The sequence below is a fragment of the Rhineura floridana genome, chromosome 12 (assembly GCF_030035675.1).
Source record: "Rhineura floridana isolate rRhiFlo1 chromosome 12, rRhiFlo1.hap2, whole genome shotgun sequence".
Classification (NCBI taxonomy): domain Eukaryota; kingdom Metazoa; phylum Chordata; class Lepidosauria; order Squamata; family Rhineuridae; genus Rhineura; species Rhineura floridana.
Window position 1 is genome coordinate 45,148,424 of NC_084491.1, and position 16,742 is coordinate 45,165,165.

Sequence of the window (16,742 nt, forward strand, 5' to 3'; positions counted from 1 at the left end):
TGGCACCAAAGGCTGTTGTAATGGAAACCTCTGAAAGGGTGAAGCTGCATCATCACAAAATGTTGCACGTGCCTCTCTGGACATTTTTGACAGGCCCAACGCTTTTCTCCCTTTGCAGACCGACTTCAGGACGGCTGACCTGGAAGTGAACACCGACCAGGACATTGAAAAGAACCTGGTAAGCTTTGGTGTCTTCTCCCTGAATGGCCGTCTCTTTCCTCGAGTAAAGGAGGGCAGCTAATGTGGAGGAAGGCGCTTGGAAGGCAGTCTCAGATCCTCATTTCCAGGGGAGGAAGCCTTCAACTCTCAGTGACCCTGTAACACTTCGGGTTGTTTTGGGTTACCAGAGATGAGATGCAGACAAGAGATTTGCTTACAAAGAGTTAAAATTTATTGAGTAACTTACAAGCATACAGCCAAGTATCCCAATAAAAGTGGAACAGTCCCACAGCTCTGCAGTAGCTGGGTCAGACTGAACACCCATGCTGGACACAAGAAACACTTTTATAGCATGAAAATTGGCATATAACATTGGCAGGATTACATACAATATTGGCATGAATACATACATAAATGATGACTTTAAGGTATCAAAGATTACATAATGACACCTATTGCCTATAATTGGCTATTCTGACCTTTTCACAGAACACCTTCAAAAGCAGACTAATTGCTAGAAAACTATATTATCTTCACTGGAAACACCCTGGCATCCTTCCTTGGCAAACTATATGACTTTATATCTTTATCTCTATCTCTGCTAACAAGCAGTTGCTATACTATCCTTCTCTTGACCGTCATTTGACTCATCCACCTGGCTATACTTACAAGCAACTGCTGCCCTATCTGTTCATTGACCGTCCCTTGACTCATCCACCTGCCTTTGGAGTGAGACCTAGATTTAAGCCAACTATGAAATACCAACTGATATACATATACTTGAATATATGCCTAATTGAGCTCCTTTGATGCCTTTGAACTAACGAGATACATTCCCAGCATCATACTGGGCAAGTCATCATGTCCTCATTAGAGCACCTAGATAAGTTTTCAGGTGGTTATGAGGTGATCTACTCAGCCCAAGGATGCTGGGGCCCTAAAGGGGAATACAATCCTTTAGGCTAGCTAACAAATACACACTGGATATATGCTTAACATAAGGCTATAATATCTTGCTATAGGCCTCTACTTGCTTGCTGGGATAATATACTGGTACAGAGTATACAGACCCCCTGCCTTCATAGTGGATGGTCAGACTTTGAGAGGGCTGCAGAGTCAGGAGAGCCTTGCACAGGCGTGGAGAACTACAGTGTGGCCCTCCAGAACTCTTTGTCTGGCCCTTGGAATTCTCCCCAGGTCATACCCCCTCCCCAGTCCCACACTGAGAAAGACCTCAATGGATGACTGATGAAACTCCTAAAATGGTTAAAGAAAGAAGGAAAGCAAAAGCAAAAGGAGACAGAAACACAGTCAGAACCTTAAATGCAATAATACAGCGACTGGTACATAGGACAAAGAGAACTATTACAATAGTTATTGTATAGAAATAGAAGAGGACAACAAAAAGGGTAGAACAAGGGACCTATTCCAAAAGATCAGAGAAATTAAAGGGAAATTTAAACCAAGAGTTGAATAATCAACAGGGGAACACACTGACAGACCGAGATGAAATAAAAGGAAGATGGAAGCAATACACTGAAGAACTCTATAAAAGAGATGCCAGGATGACAGATTCATTCATGGAGGAACCGAATGATGAAGAACCAGAAATTTTAGAATGTGAGGTGAAGGTTGCTCTTAAAATACTTGGAAGAAACAAATCACCAGAAACAGATGGCATACCAATAGAGTTGCTACAGGCTACTGAGACTGAATCTGTCCAAATTTCGACAAAAATTTGTCAACAAAAATGGAAAACAATGGCCTACAGTACAGACTAGAAACGTTCAATATACATCCCAATTCCAAAGAAAGGGGATCCCAAGGAATGCAGTAATTATCAAACTATTGCCTTAATATCCCATGCAAGTAAAGTAATGCTCAAGATTCTACAACAAAGGTTCTTACCATATATGGAGTGAGAAATGCCAGATGTCCAAGCTGGATTTCAAAAAGGAAGAGGTAGCAGAGATCATATCGCAAGCATACGTTGGATAATGGAATGGACCAAGGAATTTCAGAAGAAAATCACCCTGTGCTTTTTATAGATTACAGCAAAACCTTTGATTTTTAGATCATTAAGAACTATGGAATGCTTTAAAAGCAATGGGGGTGCCACAGCATCTGATTGTCCTGATGTGCAACCTATACTCTGGACAAGAGGCTACTGTAAGGACAGAATATGGAGAAACCAATTGGTTCCTCATCGGAAAGGGTGTGAGACGGGTGTATTTTATCACCGCATTTGTTTAGTCTATATGCAGAATGTATCATACGGAAAGCGGGATTGGACCAAGATGACGGAGGTGTAAAAACTGGAGGAGAAATATCAGTAATTTAAGATAGGCAGATGATACCATAATGATAATGATATGAAACAAGTGCTGTTGAAAGTTAGAGGAAAGCACAAAAGTAGGATTACAGCTGAACGTCAAGAAGACTAAAGTAATGACAACAGAAGATTTATGTAACTTTAAAGTTGACAATAGAGAGCCAGTGTGGTGTAGTGGTTAAGGTGGTGGACTATGATCTGGGAGACCAGGGTTCGAATCCCCACATAGCCATGAAGCTCACTGGGTGACCTTGGGCCAGTCACTGCCTCTCACCCTCAGAGGGAGGCAATGGTAAACCCCCTCTGAATACCGTTTGCCATGAAAACCCTATTCACAGGTTTTCAATAAGTCAGAATCATCATGAAGGCAGTCCATTTTCAAAGTTGACAACGAGGCCATTGAACTTGTCAAGGATTATCAATATCTTGGCACAGTCGTTAACCAAAATGGGGACAATAGTCAAGAAATAAGAAGAAGGCTAGGACTGGGGGGGGGACAGCTATGAGAGAACTAGAAAAGGTCCTCAAATACAAAGATGTATCACTGAACACTAAAGTCAGGATCATTCAGACCGTGGTATTCCTGATCTCTATGTATGTATGTGAAAGTTGGACAGTGAAAAAAGTGGACAAGAGAAAAATCAACTCATCTGAAATACTTTGGAGGAGAGTTTGCGTATACCAGGGACTGCAAAAAAATAATAATTGGGTGTTAGAACAAATTAAATCAGAACTATCACTAGAAGCTAAAATGATGAAACTGAGTTTATCATACTTTGGACACATTATGAGAAGACATGGTTCACTAGAAAAGACAATAATGCTGGGAAAAACAGAAGGGAGAAGAAAAAGAGGAAGTCCAAACAAGAGATGGATTGATTCCATAAAGGAAGCCACAGACCTGAACTTACAAGATCTGAACAGGGTGGTTCAAGACAGATGCTCTTGGAGGTCGCTGATTCATAGGGTCGCAATAAGTTGAAATTGACTTGAAGGCACATAACAACAAGAAGCCAGGGAGGTCTACTCCCTCACACCAAGTGCAGACACAGTATTAGCACACACACATGTCGTCTCTCACCTCCACAGTTCTGCATGTCCACTCCATTCTTCACCACCATCCATTTTTTAACAGTTGTTTTCTCTACTCCACCCTGTCTCACTCTCCACCTCTTCCCTCATTGCTGCCTAAACACCCACAGAGCACGAGGGAAGAGTGACGCTGCGCAGCAGCATGTGATTTTCATTAACGAATCAGAAAAGCAGAATGTTTCCCCTGCTTCCCCCCAGGTAACGCTCAAAAGTAACTCTGGAAACATTACAATTACAGCTCAAAAGTAATAAAATTACTCCTTTTTTATTACAGTCAAAATGTAAAGAAATTACCCACTCGTTCCTAAAAAAAGTAATAAATTACAAGTAATTCATTTTTCCTAACGAATTCCCAGCTGGGGGGGGGAATGTGTTACCTCTCCTCTTTCAGAGATTTCCCCAAGTCTGTCTGATTCCCGGGGCCTTTCTTTGGGTAGACTCTGATATCCCTGATAAGGAAGGTGGCAATTTAACAGAGAGTGAAAGAGCCAAGGAAAATCCAGTCCAGGTCAGACTTTCTCCTCTAGAGAAGGGTCAGCTGGGTTGGGGTGTTCTTGGCCCCCTGAGATGCACTCTTTTGAGATACCCCCTTGCCATCTGTTGTCCTCCACTTGAGAGAAAAGAGAATTCTGTGCTTGCTGCTTAATTTATGTTCTTCTCAAGTGAAGGAGGACAGCTAGGCCTCTCTGTAGGGGTGTTGTTACTCCCCCCCCCCAGAATGGAGTTACGCACCTACAGCTGAAGGTGACTCTTCTTTTTCCTGCCTCCATCAGCTCAGTGGAGATGCTTTTGCACGATTAGAATGTAAAAGAGTGTTTTGCTCTGTCTCCATCGTAGGTTTGTGTTTTAATTTTTTTACCTTCATGGGTTTGTTTCTGTTCACACTTTATCCTTCAGCCTGCTTCCCTGGATTGAAATGTCTGGAGGTTCAGGGAAGAGGCCCTTTCTCTTCTGGAAATGAGAGTTAGAGACTGCCTTCCTGGCCCTGGAGAAGGGGGCCTTGTCCCTGCACTCGCTGTCCTCCTTCCCTTGAGAAGAACTAAAACTCACTGCTAAGGACAGGATTTTCCATATCCACCACCTTGGGGTTGGTGCATGGGATATTGGACTCCTGGATTCTGGTCAAAGCACAGCATGGCTAAGCTTCTAACTGGAAATGTAGTGCCTGGGAGTGGTTCTGCTAAAGGGACCCAGGAGTAAATGATCTGAGGGCAAGTGAAAACCCACATAAGTCACATTTATTTTTGATACGCCAGAGACTATGAGGATCCTCTGCTGTTCTGTCCCGCTCATGTGTCCTTGGGCCCACCGGTATTCCTGCAGATGGCAGCCACACTGCATCTACTTGGGGTAGATTTGGGAGAAACTTTAAGTGCAGCTGCGCGTGGCAAATCTATGAGTTTTGGGCTTCGATTAGAGGCCAGAGGGATGGCTCTGTGACACTGATCCATGTCCCGCAAGCGACATCTGCACAGGAGTTGCGAGTTCCTTGTTTGTGTGCAGCTTACTGGAGATGCTGACTGGCCACTGCCTTTCTGTGTGGAGTAAATAAGCATCCCGTTATCTTCCCTGCTTGAGTTGCCACCTGACTCTGCCCTAGTAGTACAGCTGCTCCTGTAGGCCAGCAATCCCAAGGCTAGATCAGGACAGACCACGCTCTGGACTCAGGCAGTTTGAGGGCACTGAGAGGCTTGTCTGCTTTAGACGAATTCCATGAACTGAGGCACCTACACTGTGCGTCTGACCCATCTCCTGTGTTGGGCAACATGGAAGCTGGCCGGGCATTGTGTTGATCCTGCTGGACATTGAAGCCCTGCTGGCTCCAAATGAGGCAGACTTCCCCCTCCTTGCTTTTTTCATTTCCAGGTTGTCTTTTCCTGCATTCCCCGACTCTGATGAGGGTGCGGGGAGGACAGGTTCCGTCAGTGGGTCGTGCAGTTGGGAGGCGGAGAAAGGGGACCTCTTCCCACCTTTCTTTTTGTTTCCTGGCAGGACAAAATGATGTCCGAGAGGGCTTTGCTGAAGGAACGTTACCAGGAAGTGCTGGACAAGCAGAGGCAGGTGGAGAACCAGCTCCAGGTGCAGCTGAAGCAGCTCCAGCAGCGAAGGGAGGAAGAGATGAAGAACCACCAGGTACCGGAGCAATTCCTTCTGCAGCAATTAAGCCGAGGGAGGCTGCTTGTCTCAGGCCGCTGGGCACAGCGGAAGGCAGGTCTCTCCTGCCTTGTGCAAGATCAGCCAGTTTCTCCATTTACTCTAGTGTGGCCTCCTGCTCTGGCTGGCAGTGGCTGTCCCACATCTCTGGCAGAGAGAGGTCCTGCCTGGCCCTGCTGCCGCTGCTGCTGTCGCTGCCACTGCCACTGCCACCTTCACTCCTTGGCACTGGAGGGACCAGGGACCAGCCTGGGGCCGTGTCCAGGTGGGCCACTCCCTGGTGTGCAGCTCTGGCGGGTGGGGGGTCGAGGATGGGAGAGTCATAGGGGTCTTCCTTAGCTTCTGGGAACTTCCAAGTGGAGCAGGAAGGAAACCTTGGTGCAGTTTGGACGTTTGAATGTCTACATTATGACATTAACATTTGGGGGGAGGCATTTTAAAAGAACCTAAAGTCTCACTGATAAACCGTTACAGCACAATTGCTTTGGCTTCACTTCCTGCTTTTCTGAAATTCTAACTTCAACAGCATCCAGTGATCAGGGGGGTGAATATCACCCCATTGTCATGGACGGATCATGCCCTGGGGTTGTTTGGATTAGCTGTGACTGACACTCCCCCCCCCCGCAGGGATGGTGGACCAGTTAGATCGGGCCACCCCCAGAGACTGATGAAATTTGGAGGATTTCTGAGTGCACTGGGGGATTTTCCAGATAGCGTGGCTGATGCTCTTGTCAAGGCCCTAGTTTCACTGGGGAGACTGAAAGACACAGTTGCTCCTGGGAGTCTGGGAGGCCTCTTGGTTTACTGAGGCGCTTCAGGCAATGAAGCAGGCTGGAAGTCTGCCAGAGCGCAAGTGGCGCAAGTCCCAGTGCGAATCTGACTGACTAGAGGTATGAGTACGTAGCTGTTCCTGCCACCTGGCAGTGGTGGCAGGCGCATAGAGAGCATATCTCTCAGCCACTGTTGCATCCTCAGTGAATTGCCCAGCAGAGCTGTTCAGAGTGGTAAACCAGCTGGTCCAGGCCAGAGTGGTGTCATCAACAGCAGACCACTCAACAGCCTGGTGTGAGAGATTTGCAAATCACTTTGAGGGGAAAATTACTCGGATTCACACTGAACTTGATGCCACAATTGGTTCAGGTTTGTTGGAGGTCCCTAGAGCACAATTGAATGATAGCTTGGGTCAGTTTCAGTTGTTGCAGCCTGAGGATGTGGATAGTACGCTTGAAGCGGTAAGGCCAACTATGTGCCCTCTCGAACCCTGCCCATAATGGCTGGTAAAATCTAGTAGGAGTGGATTGAGTGGATGGGTCCAGGGAGTGCTCAATGCCTCACTATGGGAGGGAGTTATGCCCACTGCCATGAAAGAGGTGGTGGTGGTGTGGCCTCTCTTTGAAGAGATCCTCCCTGGATCCAGAAGTTTAGAAAACTACCATCTAGTCTGGATTATTCCCTTTCTGGACAAGGTTATCAAGAGGGTGGTGGCCAACCTGCTTCAGGTATGCCTGGAGGAAGCAGATTATCTAGATCCATTCCAGTCTGGTTTCTGGCCCAGTTTTAGTATCGAAACAGCCTTGGTGACCCTGACTGATTACCTTTATTGAGAGAAAAACAGGTGCAATGCAACCCTGTTGGCTCCCCTTGACCTCTCAGTGGCTTTTGACACCATTGACTATGGCGTTCTTCTGGAGCGACGGGAGGAGGTGGGAGTTGGAGGTACTGTATTGCAGTGGTTCTGCACCGACCTCCAGGACCACTAGATTGTTGCTTGGCTCAGTGGCCTTTCGGCTGTGGAGTCCCACAAGGGTCCCTTCTGTCTCCCATGCTGCTTAAGCGCCGTATGAAACCATTGGGAGCTGTCATTCTGGGATTTGGAGCACCGTGTCATCAGTATGCTGATGACAGGCAGCTCTATCTCTCCGTTCCATCTGAATTCAGGAGAGGCTGTGAAGGTGTCTGGAGGCAGTGATGGGCTGGATGGGGGCCAACAAACTGAGGCTGAATGCCGATAAGGCAGAAGTGCTGTGGGTGGTGGTTCCCGTGTCCTGGAATTAGGTTATGACCTGTTCTGGGAGGGGTTGTACTCCCCGTGAAGGAGCAGGTTCATAGTCTGGGAATACTCCTGGATTCCCACTGCTCACTAGAGTCCCAAGTGGCTTCTGTGGCTAGGAGGGCTTATGCCTAGGTAAGACTGATTTGCCAGCTGTGCCTGTTCCTGCACCAGGATAGCCTGGCCTGAGTTGGCCATGCTCTGGTGACTCCCTGTCTGGACTACTGTAAAGTGCTGTATGGAGGGCTTCCCTGAAGACGGTCCGGAAGCTGCAGCTAGTGCAGAATGTGGCTGCTAGGCTGGTAAGTGGGGCAGCCTGATGAGACCATGTGTCACCAGTCCTGAAAGTGCTTCCTTAGCTGCCAGTGATCTACCAGGCCCAATTCAAGGTAGTAGTACTAGCATATAAAGCCCTAAATGGCTTGGGACCCAAGCATCGTCCCCAGTGTCAACCACGTCAGACCCTAAGATCAGCAGGCGAGGCCTTGTTGGTGGTGCTGCCACCGAACAGTGTCCAGTTGGCACTGACCCATGACAGGGCCTTGTCAGTGGTGGCTCTCGTTTGTGGAATGCCTTCCCCAGTGAGGTGCACCTCTCTTCATCTCTATTAAGTTTCAGGAGGAATTTGAAAACATTCCTGTTTCCCCAGGGGTTTGATGGCTAAAGATGACTGCTTCTGGCAACCTGAAGATCACTGATGAAAGAAAGTTTTTAAGTGTGTTTTAGAATGTTTTAAACTGTTTTTAGTATGTATTTGTTAAATTGTTTTGTTTGTTTGCTGCCCTGAGCTCCTTTGGGAGAAAGGGCAGGTTGCAAGTTGAACAAAGAACAACAAATCTGAAAGCAGAATATAAATGCTGGGCGTCCCCTCCCCCTCCTCCTCCTCTAGGAGATCCTGAAGGCTATTCAGGATGTGACTGTTAAACGGGAAGAGACCAAGAAGAAGATGGAGAAGGAAAAAAAGGAGTTTTTGCAAAAGGAGCAGGACCTGAAAGCAGAAATCGAGAAACTCTGTGAGAAAGGCAGGAGGTATTTCTGAAAGTCAACGGTGGCAATTTCTAGCCCACTGTGGAGGTTGGTTCAGAATCAAAGTGGGAGAAAGCCAAGGGCAGGTGGGCCAGGTGAGGGGTTGGTTTCGTCTGTGTCTTGTGGCCCAGCACCTTGGGCTGGCCCCACATTCCCTGCAGGCTGCCAGATGCTCAGCTGCGGGCCTGGGAGATGCCGTTGGTCCTGCCGGTAGCAGTAGCGGAAACGCAGGTGCATGGAGCCCATCTTGCTGGGTGCTCAAGGGAGGCAAAGGAGCAGGGTTTGGCCGGTGAGCCTGGCTGAGTCTTGGTGCCATCATCCCTCAAGGGGCAGCACCCGCCCATGGGGTCACCTTGCTCTCTGTGGGAGCAATTGCAGCTCTCCATAGGCTGGGCATGGGGGTGCCTGTTGGACTCTGTCTGCTCCACCCAGCATGGCCAGTGGTCAGGGGTGGCGAGAGCAGCAGCCCAGTAGGGTCCGGTGGCTCTCCATCCCTGCCCTAGGCAGCGGTCAAGCGGAAGGCATTAACTTGGCTTGCCCCTTTTCTTTACTCTGCAGGCTGCTGAAAGAACAAGAGGAGAAAGAGAGCAAGATTGTTTCGCTCCTGGCTGAGCAGTCTGAGGAGAAGTAGGGCTCTCTCCTTCCTTCCCTTCTGCCCTCCTGTGCACCTGCCCTGCCCTCACCAAGAGGCTGCGGTTCAAATGGGATTTCTTGTCCCCACTGCTGGGGAGGGGTTTTTATTTCCCTGGGTGAGGTTCCCACTGTTACGCCAAGTTCTAGGGAGAAGTTTTTCATCGTGAAACGCTAGAATGCAACGGGGTCATCCGGTGAAGGTGAAGGCAGAGAGGTTCAGGTGGACAGGCTGAAGGAAGCCTTCTTCACACGGCACATGAGTTAAACTATGCAGCTCACTCTGTAGTGGGGGGGCAATGTGGATGGCTTTGAAAGGGGGCTGGACAAATGCATGGAGGAAAAGGCTGTCAGTGGCAACTAGCCACAATGGTTGTGCTCTCTCTCCAGCGCTGAAGGCAGTGTGACTCTCAATACCGTTGGCTGGAAGCCTCAGGAGGGCAGAGTGGTCTTGTGCTCAGGGCCTGCCTGTGGGCTTCCCACGGGGGCATCTTGTTGGTCACTGTGAGAAGAGGGCGCTGGGCTAGGAGGGCCCCTTTGGCCTGATCCATCTGCAGGGCGCTTCTTATTTTCTTACGTACTCCACATTAAGACAGACAACCTGGAATAACGACCATTCATGGTTCCCAAATGTGCCAGGCTGAACCTGGACTTCAGTTTCCACTCCCAAGCATGATTTGCAAAGATTGAAAAATCCACCCTTTCACCATGCTTGTTTCTGGCTACATAACAGTGACCAAAGGATGATGTGAGGAGGGTTAGCTAATCTTGTATTGTCCGCTTGAGTGTGTGCCCCCAAGAGTTCCCGTTGTCGGCCAGATCAAAGGCCCACCAATAAGGGTTAGGTTTCGCGGAACAGCAACGTTCTGGAAGGAGGGGCGTCCTGAGGGCAGCTCCACTTCCTGGACCTTAACCCAGAGCTCCTCCTTTGTTCCTCAGGGAGGTGTGGGAGCTGGAACTGGACAAGCTGAAGAACCAGCAGAATGAGATCAACAGGTCCATCCTGGAGGAGACAGAGCGGGCGTGGAAAGCAGAGGTAGGCATTCTGCAGTGCTCCTTGGTGCTGAGCATCCTTGGGCTGTGGAGGGCAAAAGCGGCATTCTGTGTGAGCCACAAGACAGGAGGAGGGAGGAATGCCACCCAGCCTTGGCAAAAGCTGCCTCTGAATGCATGTCACGGTGTGTGCACCTGCCTCTGAGGAGAGTGTCCTCAAGGCTTGCTGCGCTGCAGCTGGGGGGACCCAGCGGGCTATGATCCGAGTGGCTGAGTGCTGCTCCCTGAGCAAGTGAGGGCAGCCTGAGCTCTTCTTGCCAGATCCTGTCCCTGGAGAGCCGAAAGGAACTGCTGGTGCTGAAGCTGGAAGAGGCGGAGAAAGAAGCAGAGCTCCACCTCACCTACCTGAAGTGAGTGCTGGCCTGGGCTCAGCTGGGGCAAGGAAGCCACGCAGTTGGGGGTTCACGGGTTAACCAGGAGGGGAGGGGAAGGGGGTCCACCTGCAGAAATCAGGACTCTTGCACTTTCCACCTTTGCCACCACCCGCTGCATCCTCCGCTGTACTCCCCCCTCTTTTTTCCTGGCAGGACCCAAGAGAGGAGTGTCTCCTGCCCTCCTTTACTAACTTCCTATATGAAAAGCCACAGGGTGCCCCCCCACGCCCCATAGGGTCACGTAACTTGGTAAAGGTGTTACATGATGACCAGGGTTGTGCAGACGGATGGGGGGTGGCCCCCAGTCAGCACAGTGGTGGCCCTTAGTTCATTCAGCTGCGGTGCTCTTAGGAGCTCTGTGTGCTTCCATTTCCTGCTACTTGGACGATGATGCCAGCCTCTGCCCCAGAATGCTTTTCAGGAAGCTTCCCTGCAGGGTCTCTTGCTGTGGGCACCTGGCACTGGCCCTAGCAGTGAGAGGGGTTCGGATGTTGCCCTTTTCAGCCGTGATGGTTTCACTTTGAGTAGGAGCCGAGTGGTGCCTTTCCTGCAGTGCTGGAGGCTGTTACTTGTCCTGTGACATCACACATGCCTGTCTGTGACCTGAATGTCTGCAGTGCCTCACAGAGAATCTCAGGGTTAGAAGAGGCTGCTTTGGCTCAGAGGCCCAGTGGAGGGGGCCAGGCAGGGAGCACGGTGTGCCTTGTCTCTTTTCTGGCTCTCAGCAAGAGCGTGGCTGGAACTGTTTTTGTCCCTGTGTCTGTTGTCTGGGCAGGTCCGCACCACCCACGCTGGAGACCATCCGGCCGAAGCAAGAGTGGGAGACGCGTCTGAGCAGAATACGCATGACTAAGGAGAGTGTCCGCGTAAGTGCAGAAGGTCCCGCTCCCTCCCCTGTAGCTTGGGAGGCTGATGGGGGCTGCTCCTGTGGCCCAGTGCCACAGCCCCCCTCCTTCTCCTTGGCTAGCTGGGAAAGTGACAGGTGTCCTCGGCAGGAGGTTATGACCGCTATAAACACGAAAGGTTTCCACTGGCATGATATGTCAGCCACGATGGCATCCTGGTGGCTCCGGAGATTGGGGTGACAGGCCGGAAGAATTTTCCCGGCACAGTCAGTCTCCCTTGGAGAAGATGGGCCTGTTCCGTTGTGGGCAGGATGGTTGGCAGGCTGATCCCATGCAGCTGATGAACCAGGCTGGGCTTGCAGGCATCTTCTCCACTACCGTCTCTGGTGGGACTTGGTTAGAAAAACCAACACAAATTTCGTATGCGGCTTTTGTCTCTCAGGACCAGTTCAACGATCACATCCAACTGGTACGGAATGGGGCCAAGCTAAGCAGCCTCCCCCAGATCCCCACACCCCCGCTGCCCCCACCACCCCTGGAGGTGAGTCCCCGCCCCGGCAAGGCTGTGCCTGACATTCTTGGGGCGGAGGAAGGCATTTGCTGTAAGACGGAGCCATCGCCCCCAAACGGAAGGGGATGGTCATGTTGTGAGCAGCGCTTGGTTCTGTCCCGGTAGTGGCAGTGTCCACAGGACCCCGGGATCGGAGCCCGCCTTGGGCGAGGGGCTGGCAAGAGGCCTCTACAGCGCTGGCCTCACCATCACGGACCGGCCCCCCAGCTAACAGGCATGCCCTCTTCTTTTGTTCTTTTTCCTCTCAGACAGATTTCCTCCTGCCAGCCTTCCAGCCCACCTCCCCCCTTGCCCCGCGGTTGCCCTTCCCCATTGGGACGGTCCCCATACCCATGGTCATGCCCAGCGCTGACCCCAGGGTGCTCTCGTTCCCGCTCCTTAGCCCGTCCATCTCCCGGCCCAGCCAGCCCTCCTCCCCTCTGCCTGCTGCTTCCCAGGGCAGGAACAGCCCCGTCCTTGCCTCCCTGGTTGGTCCCCGCGTGATGCCTGTGGCTTCGGTCCCTCCCCCACCAGGCCTGGGGGGAGTCAAAGCACCTGCAGAATTCCAGAGACCCCCACCGCCCCCCGTGGACAAGCTGGAGAAGTTCCTGGAGAAACTGTTGACCCGATTTCCCCAGTGTAATAAGTGAGTGAGCTCTTGCCTGCCAGATCTCTCTCTCTCGCACGCTTTCTTGAAAACCAGGAACTGCCGGAGATTTCCCACATGCGCTGCCCTCACTTGGCTCGCCTGCAGTGCCTTCCTAAGGGTCTGTTCTGCCCCAGGACTCTGTCAGTGAAATGCAGAGGGTGTCCTTCATGGCCCCGCGGGTAGGGATAAAGGTTAACCCTTCCTGCAGCATTCCGCTGGGAAAAATGAACACCTCTCCTGTGGAGCAGCTCCACCACATGCCCAGGCAGCCCTGGAACGGGGGTTGCTGTGCGGGGCTTTGCGCAGCTGTTGTTCTGGGTGGCTGCTAGTCCTTTGTGTGGCGGGGAAGGGGCCGCAGGTGACCCAGAATCCTCTGCTGCAAGGGGATTCGCTGCTGCTTGTTCCATTTGTGCTGCAAAAAGGGACTCCGTCTGGATTGCTGCTGCTTGGAGCCTGAACTGAGGGAGGCTCTTCTTGCCAAGAGAAGTCTTTGCCGGCCTTCCTGTCTCATCCAGTTGTGTGAAGGAAGAACTCAGTTGTCCAGCCTCTCCTGCTGGGTGCTTGCTGACCATTGGGACAACTGACCCGTTCCCCCCCCCGCTCTCTCAGGGCCCAGCTGACCAACATCCTGCAGCAGATCAAAGCAGCACGAAGGACTCTGGCCGGACTCACCATGGAAGAGCTGAACCAGCTGGTGGCAGTCAAGCTGGCAGAGCAGCAGGAGAGAGTGGCAGCCGTTGGATCGCAGGTAAGCAAGGGGAAGGGCAGCCGGGACCCTCGAGGTGGGACGGTGAGGACCCCCCCCTTACTCGTGAAGGGAGCCGCTCTGTGGCCAAGCCAGCTGTGTGTCCAGCCAAAGGGGCACCTGGGAACCTGCCCCTTCCTTGTTTTCTGTGCTGCAGTCTCTTGGCCGGATCCATTCCCCCCTGTTCCCTGCTCCTCTGCCTCAGATCAGCAATCCCATGTTCTTGCCCCCGGCTCAGGGCTCCTACACTGGGACGGCACCCCAGGTAAGACCAGCCTCTCTGAACGAGGCCTGGGAACCAGGAGGGACGCCAAGAGGGAGGTTAGGAAAAACCATCCCTGCCTGGCATCTGGGCCGCCGTCCCTTTACTGCCAGTCCAGCCTCGGTGCCATTCTTCATTTGGGAGGGGGTTGGACTTGATGGCCTTATAGGCCCCTTTCAACTCTATTCTGAGATTCATTTTCTGTGTGCTTCCCAGGCTCCTGCGGCCTGTAAACTGTGTCTGATGTGCCAGAAGTTGGTCCAGCCGAGCGAGCTGCACCCCATGGCTTGCTCTCATGTGCTGCACAAGGAGGTAGGTACTTGGGAGTGCCCCAGGGCCAGGTGGCATGTGGGGAACGCCCAGCAGGGTATCCTGAAGGAATGAAGCTTGCGCAGTGGGGTTCTATAAGGTGGTGGCAAATCATTCGCTTTGCACATGTAAGGCTGTTGTCATGGGTTTGAGCTCTGCAAAAAGTTGTTGCTGTCACTGAGGGGTTGCCTATCCTGGGCCAGAAGGGAGAAATATCTGACTCCCTGCAAGGCAGCTTCCTATGATGTCAGTCAAGGAGGGTTGAAGGTCAGACAGTCTCTGTAGTGCTGCCCCTCTGCTGACGGGCCTTTTCCTTTCCATTGTCAAGTGCAGCTTGGCGCAAGGACCCAAGAATCTCAGCCTGGTTGGCAATGGGGGTGTAGCCATCTGTAAGGGAGACTCCAGCCAGGTTGGGTTAGGAGGAGGTGGCACAAGCTGATGCTTTGGGTTGGTGCTACTGCCGAAGGCAAGAGAGGACCCTGGGCAATTTTGCCACCTGCCTGGGGAAACGATGCTTCTGGTGCGCCCCTGGGAGGCTGTTGGCAAACGGCGGACTTTGTCCTCTTCTAGTGCATCAAGTTCTGGGCTCAGACCAACACAAACGACGCTTGCCCTTTCTGCCCCAGTCCAAAATGACCATCAGTGCAAAGAGGACAGCAGCACTTGCCTGGGAGGGAGAATGGCAGCAAGGCACCCCAGAATTTCTACAGCTCTATATTTATATGGCCATGTATACACATGTACATTTTTATTCTATAGGGAATGTGTGTATAGAAAGTCTGTATACATACCAGTTCATAATAAAGTGTGTATATTACGCAGAGGTGGTGCATGATGCTGGCTGAGGTCCCTCTGCCCCTGGCCTCCGGCGCCCCCTAAATGCCCCTCCCTTCTGTGTCTGGCAATAGCCCTGCATTCCTGCCAGAAATAACGGGGTTTGAAGCAAAACAGTTTTTTCTTTTCTTTAATGCAATAATTTACCATGTTAAAACATTCATGTTTCTAACAGACATGGGATGGTGGTTACAGAGTGCTGGGATCTCAGATGCTGCCCATCCCAAACCCCTCATTTTGCAGGGCTGCCACCCTTTTCTGGTTCTGCCACCCAGATCCTGGCTGTGTCACTCCTTAGGGAAGGCTGCTGGGAGCAGGAGTGAGGCCAAGCACCCGACTACTCACATAAGTGCTCTCCCTGGCCTTGACTGCAGCAGCTGTGGTCCTTGGCTTTGCCCACTAGGCGGTGCTCCCCCTTTCTAATGGCCTTGTAGTCCCTGTAGAAGCCAATTAAGGCAGTGATAGTAAGGAAGTCACCACCATCCGATGTGGCTGGGAGGGTCTTGTGCCATTTACAGAGTCAAAAGGGGGCTTGTCAGTGCATGAGTGAAAGATTACCCCCTCTGGGGACAGCCCTCCCCTTTCCCTGCTGCAGCTGCCTGCTTCCCAACTTCCATCTTAGATCAACTGCTCTTCACCAGGTACATCAGGACCCAGGACTGTGTCACAGCCTGACCCAAGGCGGGTCACCAGAGCAGCGCTACCATAGTACAAAAACAGGGTTAAAAAAATTAAGTGGGTCCCCAAATATATGGCTGAGCTAAAGGGTGAAGAGTACTGCCCTAGAGCAAGGCTTGGTTAAGGCAGCGTTTCTCAATTTTTTCAACTAGCTTCTTAACATCAGCAAACATAAATCCACCCCTGCTGCTGGGACCTGTGGATTGGGGCCCTCCGCCAATGCTGCCATTTGAAGGAAGGGGACTAGAATTTGGAAACAGCACCTTCCAAAGCCAGATGAGGCAAGAGGGCACAGCTGCTGCCCACACCCTTTCCCAGGCTTCCTGGTAACTTCAAAACTGCTTTGCTGGGGCCAAAGTGCCACCAGGGGGGTGGGGGCGGTAATCCTATGGTCTTCCAGATGCTGGACCTCAACTCCAATTAGCCAGCCCTTGACTATTGGCCATGGGGCTGCTGGGAGTTGTCGCAGGGCCCCTTCCCTGCCAGTGCAGACTTTTCTTCCTGAGGGCTTGGGGAGGTGTCCCCACAGTTTGAAAGCCACGAGCCATAAGGCCAAATCCTGCATGGAAAGGGGGCCCTGCCCCTCTTCATCGTGGGCTGCCTTCTGTGAGGAGCTCTGAGGTCAGTGGCATCGGCAGGGCTCTTCCATCCCAAACTCTTCCTTTTCAACAAATCCGGGACTGTGGCCCCCTAGCCTGCATGTGTTCAAAAGGATCTTGATAGACGCTGTTGTTTATAAAGTGGGGACTGAGCTAGAGGGGGGAAATGAAGGAGCTCAGTTGGGGTCACTGCTGTGCTTTAGGGCAGAGGAGAAAAGGGGTAGGCCTTTCGCCACCATTGCAGTGAGATCATCTGAAAATGGGAGGATTGAACTTTTAAGTTAACATTGCTTCACTCCCACAAGACATCACAGGGAACAGGAGAGACCAGAGAACATCCATCAGCACCACATCAAACTTGGTACAGACCATAAAGTGCATCTTTCCACCCTAGAGTGCTC

General features: G+C 51.5%; 1 protein-coding gene across 4 annotated transcripts in view; it reads left to right on the forward strand.

Moving 5' to 3' along the window:
- The window catches only part of RNF214 (ring finger protein 214), a 21,399-nt gene extending 6,348 nt beyond the window's left edge, over positions 1 to 15,051 (forward strand). For 3 of the 4 annotated variants that reach the window (XM_061593258.1, XM_061593257.1, XM_061593254.1), the window contains exons 4-16: positions 119 to 178; positions 5,576 to 5,716; positions 8,677 to 8,816; positions 9,372 to 9,440; positions 10,383 to 10,479; positions 10,758 to 10,846; positions 11,646 to 11,736; positions 12,158 to 12,256; positions 12,535 to 12,911; positions 13,524 to 13,662; positions 13,817 to 13,924; positions 14,138 to 14,233; positions 14,801 to 15,051. In XM_061593258.1, the coding sequence (XP_061449242.1) occupies positions 119 to 178; positions 5,576 to 5,716; positions 8,677 to 8,816; positions 9,372 to 9,440; positions 10,383 to 10,479; positions 10,758 to 10,846; positions 11,646 to 11,736; positions 12,158 to 12,256; positions 12,535 to 12,911; positions 13,524 to 13,662; positions 13,817 to 13,924; positions 14,138 to 14,233; positions 14,801 to 14,866 (1,572 nt within the window). In that variant the 3' untranslated portion in view covers positions 14,867 to 15,051. The remainder of the gene's footprint in view (positions 1 to 118; positions 179 to 5,575; positions 5,717 to 8,676; positions 8,817 to 9,371; positions 9,441 to 10,382; positions 10,480 to 10,757; positions 10,847 to 11,645; positions 11,737 to 12,157; positions 12,257 to 12,534; positions 12,912 to 13,523; positions 13,663 to 13,816; positions 13,925 to 14,137; positions 14,234 to 14,800) is intronic. The other variant, XM_061593255.1, reaches the window with a different exon arrangement.
- The last annotated feature ends 1,691 nt before the right edge of the window (positions 15,052 to 16,742 follow it).